Source organism: Plectropomus leopardus, unplaced genomic scaffold, assembly GCF_008729295.1.
Source record: "Plectropomus leopardus isolate mb unplaced genomic scaffold, YSFRI_Pleo_2.0 unplaced_scaffold14030, whole genome shotgun sequence".
NCBI classification, from domain to species: Eukaryota; Metazoa; Chordata; class Actinopteri; order Perciformes; family Serranidae; genus Plectropomus; species Plectropomus leopardus.
Genome location: NW_024614981.1, coordinates 1 through 4,304, shown reverse-complemented (window position 1 = coordinate 4,304; position 4,304 = coordinate 1). Strand labels below are relative to the sequence as shown.

Sequence of the window (4,304 nt, the reverse complement as noted above, 5' to 3'; positions counted from 1 at the left end):
ATTCTTCTTATATATAAGAAAATAAAAAATCCCTCCCTCCCCGAGCCCCTCACCTGGATCTTGATTGGCCAGCTGAAGTTGGACACGTAGACGTAGAAGGTGATGTTGTGGTGGAGTCTGAAGTTGAACTTTTCACAGGAGAAACTGTCCCGGTGCTCCTTGATGTTGGTCTTCGCTATGATCGGCATCTCTTCCCCCGAGATGGTGCCAGCTGTGAACAACAAGGAGCAGTTTGTGAAAAATACAACACAACAAAGTTAAAAAATGAATTAAAATGCAATAAAATAATCAAGCACAGACATATTTTGCCATTTGAGCTTGTCAGAAAGGTCGTCTGTGTGGACAGCTCATACCCAGTCTTTAGTTTAGTTTAGTTTAGTTTAGTTTAGTTAAAATATATATATGTATAATGAAATCTAAGTAATTAATACCCTGCCTGAGATGAATGCTTATGTCAGATGCTCCCTGTAATTATCAGACGTTTGTGGCCATTTTCAGGCTGTTATTCTCTGTCTGATTCTGTTTAGCCAAAAACACATCTTCCCGTCTGTTTATTGATTTTTATTCAAACTAAATTTCTAGAAATGTTACTATATTGAACACTGAGAGAAAAATCTATGGTTTACAACAACAGAAGGTGCAGTTCAGGTGGGACTTGGAAGATTTAAACTGGGATTAGGATAAATCTCTTGAAAATCTCACTCTGCTCTCAGCTTGTTAAGGCAACAACAGAGAAGGAAAGAAAACAACTTTGCAGTTTGAAACTCTGCAGCGTCAAACACAGCGAAAACCAGCCGAGCTGCTTCCACTCTGAGCGTCCTTGTAAAGATATTTTTACACAGAAAATGGTAAGTGAGCAGGTTGAGTGAAAACAGTGGCGTTTCGAAAATGTCACAGTGTGCCTTTTATCTCACGCAGGCAAATTATTTTGGTGACACCTCGCAGTAATTCATTGCGAGCTTGTAAATTCCTCTCAGCGCTCAAGTGGTCTGATTTCAGTCTCCTTCAGAGCACTATCAGCACTTCTGTGTTAATGGCCGACTTTTTCAGACATTGTGAATAAAATATTCCACCTCCTGCTTTATCAGGGCCATTAAACACTCTGTAATAGTGTGCACACAATCTCACACACACACACTCACATGCACGCACACACAAGGCCCACAGTCCCAAACTGAGGAGGCTCCGGGCCCCAAGACACCGAGTGGTGAAAGCAGAGTGCTTTTATCTTAATTGAAATCAGGAGGGAAAATGTATAAAACAGCCTAATGCCAAAATTCAAAATAGCTTCTGATGTGTTTTGTCAGGAGGGGGAATCCCCGGGAGGCGAGCAGGAAGTGGATCTGACCATTTTACTTGAGGACACTTGGCCACCAAAGAAAGATACCGACAGTGGGATATCTTCGCAGGCCGAGCGCTAAACGACAGAGATTTGGAAACAATCAACGGCTGTATCAAAAGCAAATTACATTTCATATATTACAGCTCACTCTCAGTATCATTAGACAGCAGTGAGACATCAGGAAATGTCCAATTAATATCATGAATGGTTTGGTTTGAAAACATTGCTTTTAGCTGTTTTTTGTAGTTATTTGTTTTTTATTACAGCTTCTGGAAACGTGGCTTTGAATAGTAAGAATGCACAAAATATGTCAAAGTTGAGCATCTCATTAAGTGTCTACAAGAATCTGAGTGAAAACAAATGCACCCAACTGTTAGAAAACCGAGCTCAAAAAACCTTACTTTGAGGAAACCAGAATTTCTCCATGCTGTGTTGGCGAGGCAGATCACGTTTCGATTGACACCTCCTTGGACCCTAAATTTGTCTCTCGTCTCCACGACGACAGCCATGGAGCAAAGCAGAGGCGGCGTGGAGCAGCTCTATCTGTTCCTCTGACTCTGGCTGTATTCCTAAATCCAATCTGACGCTCTACACTTAAATGAGAAAGCTGTTGTTCGAAGCCTCAGAGATTAACGGTTAACCTCATTAGTGTTCAAAAGACGAGTTAAAGGACTCTATCTGTGCATCAAAAATGAATAATAACTCTACATTTTGACTGCTGGTCAGAAAGTGAAAGGTGCAACTGTGGACTCTGGAAAACTGTTGTGGGCTTTTTAATGACATTTGAGCTAATCAACTGATTGTTAAGCAAGAAAAAAGTACAAATTAATCAGTAAAAGAAAATGATACACTCACTGCAGTCCTAAAGTCTCTTAAACAGAGATTATAACTGTAGCTGCTGCGGAGCATTTTTAGCAGAAAGCAGCAGACAAACTGGAAATGAGGGGAATTATGTATCACAACCTCAGACATTTGGGGCGAGTCACTATCCCAGTGAGCTACACGGCCAGAGAGAAACCAGAGATGGCTTCACACTATGACTGAGCCGACCACCAGGGGGCATGATATCAGCTGTCTGCGCATGGAAGCCAGATTTCAAAATTCACTTAGATGTTCATCATTTCTTTTTACAAGGATTGATTAGCTTCATATGTTAAAGAAAACCTGATGTTTAAAGATGAAATTATCCCCACAGACTGCAACAGTTTACACGAGGTCAGAATTCAAAATGCTGTCAAAAAATCAGTTTTTGAGATAATATTCTGAAAGGTTACACACTTAATGTACCATGACAGCAGAATTGTGTCTTTTTTCATGAACCTTGAAGATTTATTTAGCAAGAACTTGCAAGTATATGTTTACAGCTCTGTTTACAGTAACATTTCTCTGCACTGTAGGCTCAGTTTTTGATAAATTGAAAATCTGTGAGGATTGTTTGTGTAGGTAGTCTGAAGACGCCCTGGAGCCAGTTTGGTGTCAACTGAGCAAATCATGTGGGAGGACATAGGTTTAATTAGTTTTACAGATTTTGATAAAAACAGAGTCTAATTTGTACCACAGTGAAGTGTACAAAAGTTTCTTCATAATTGGGCCAACATTTTGGTTCAGAGCTGTAGCACGTACAAATGATTTGTTATGAACTGTCAAACTTTTTAGACAATTTAGACGGTTGCTGTTGCACCACGATGAGAACTACTGGCTTGTATTTGCAGCTCAGGAATACTGACACGGGACTGGATCTGTGTGCAAAGTTTGGTTTATTTTTATGAATGGGAAGTTGGATTTCCTCGAAATAATAATTAGAACATTGAGGAAAAACTTTGCTGTGCAGCAAAAAGTAAAAATCACGTTGGTTTATGTTAGTTTTGTAAGGCCTGTTACTTTTTTTATCTACTTCCCTGAGATAGTTGGTGAAACACAAAATGCCTAAAATAAAATCAACCAAAAACGATTTTTAAGACAACTATAAATACATGAACACGTTCTCTACCTGTTGAGCTCAAAGACCAAGTGATGTTGAGGTTGAAGTTGTTCGAGGCGTTGATGGACATGTCGAGGTTCTTGTTGGCCTGCAAGAAAAGAAAAAAGAAACCCACGCAGTTACAGTCGGGTCACTGAGGCGGACGTAACACTTGTGGACAAACTGATTTTGATCTGAAGCAGATGGAAGTTGAACTTTGCTGGAAAAGAGTTAATTAAGTTTAAAGATGCATTCAAACACAAGCAAATTCTTGTTGCTTGGTTTATTTATTGACTGCTCTGCAGGTCACGTAGTTGTTGGACTTCTCTGCGGTTGTTTTGCTGACCTTTTGTACTTTTCTGTGCACATTCATGAAGTCCAACAGGAGAATTCTTTGCTAAAACATTTTTAACTTGAGCCTTTCCATCTTCGCCTCAACTTGTGTCACCTGGGGCAAATTTGAATCTATTGGCCTCTTTTTGTCTTGTTCCATTGATTTCGTCTGCAACGCTGCCTCAATATTCGAGTTGTATCTGAATGCACCTTCAGGCTCTGAGAGGGAAAAACAGGTCTGGTAACGCTCTAGAATTTAGATGTTTCTCACTGTTGACAGCAGGTCCCCGCATTCAGAGAATAAATGTTTTACAACTTTTTCTGAAAAGCAACTTTGTGGTGATCAGATTGTCTATCTGATAACCACAAAATAAAAAAAAAACTTGAAACTCTCCATCAATGGTAAGAGAGTGTTACAAAGATGGGTCACATTTATTTTGCCGGTTTACACACTAAAGGAGCAAAAGCCGGTGTATGAACCTCAGCCTGTGAGCCTTTGCGTGCATGTGTTACCTGCTCAGGTGTAGCCATGAAGTTGATGCTGGTGTAGTGGCGGTCATCCTCCTGAAGCAAGCTGAAGGTAAACTGGTAATCGATCAACAGGTTGTCTGAGCAGAAAGAGAGAGGTGGAAAAAAATAGACCAACTGATAAAACACCATGAAACACAG

At 40.1% G+C, this 4,304-nt stretch overlaps 1 protein-coding gene across 1 annotated transcript; it reads right to left on the bottom strand.

Annotated features, from left to right (window-relative positions):
* Positions 1-53: 53 nt before the first annotated feature.
* On the bottom strand, positions 54-4,243 carry LOC121964103 (attractin-like protein 1; the record flags this gene model as incomplete). Its single annotated transcript, XM_042514328.1, has 3 exons — positions 54-211; positions 3,333-3,411; positions 4,149-4,243. Coding segments are annotated over 3 exons (332 nt in total), but the record flags the coding sequence as incomplete, so codon positions are not given.
* Positions 4,244-4,304: the final 61 nt, after the last annotated feature.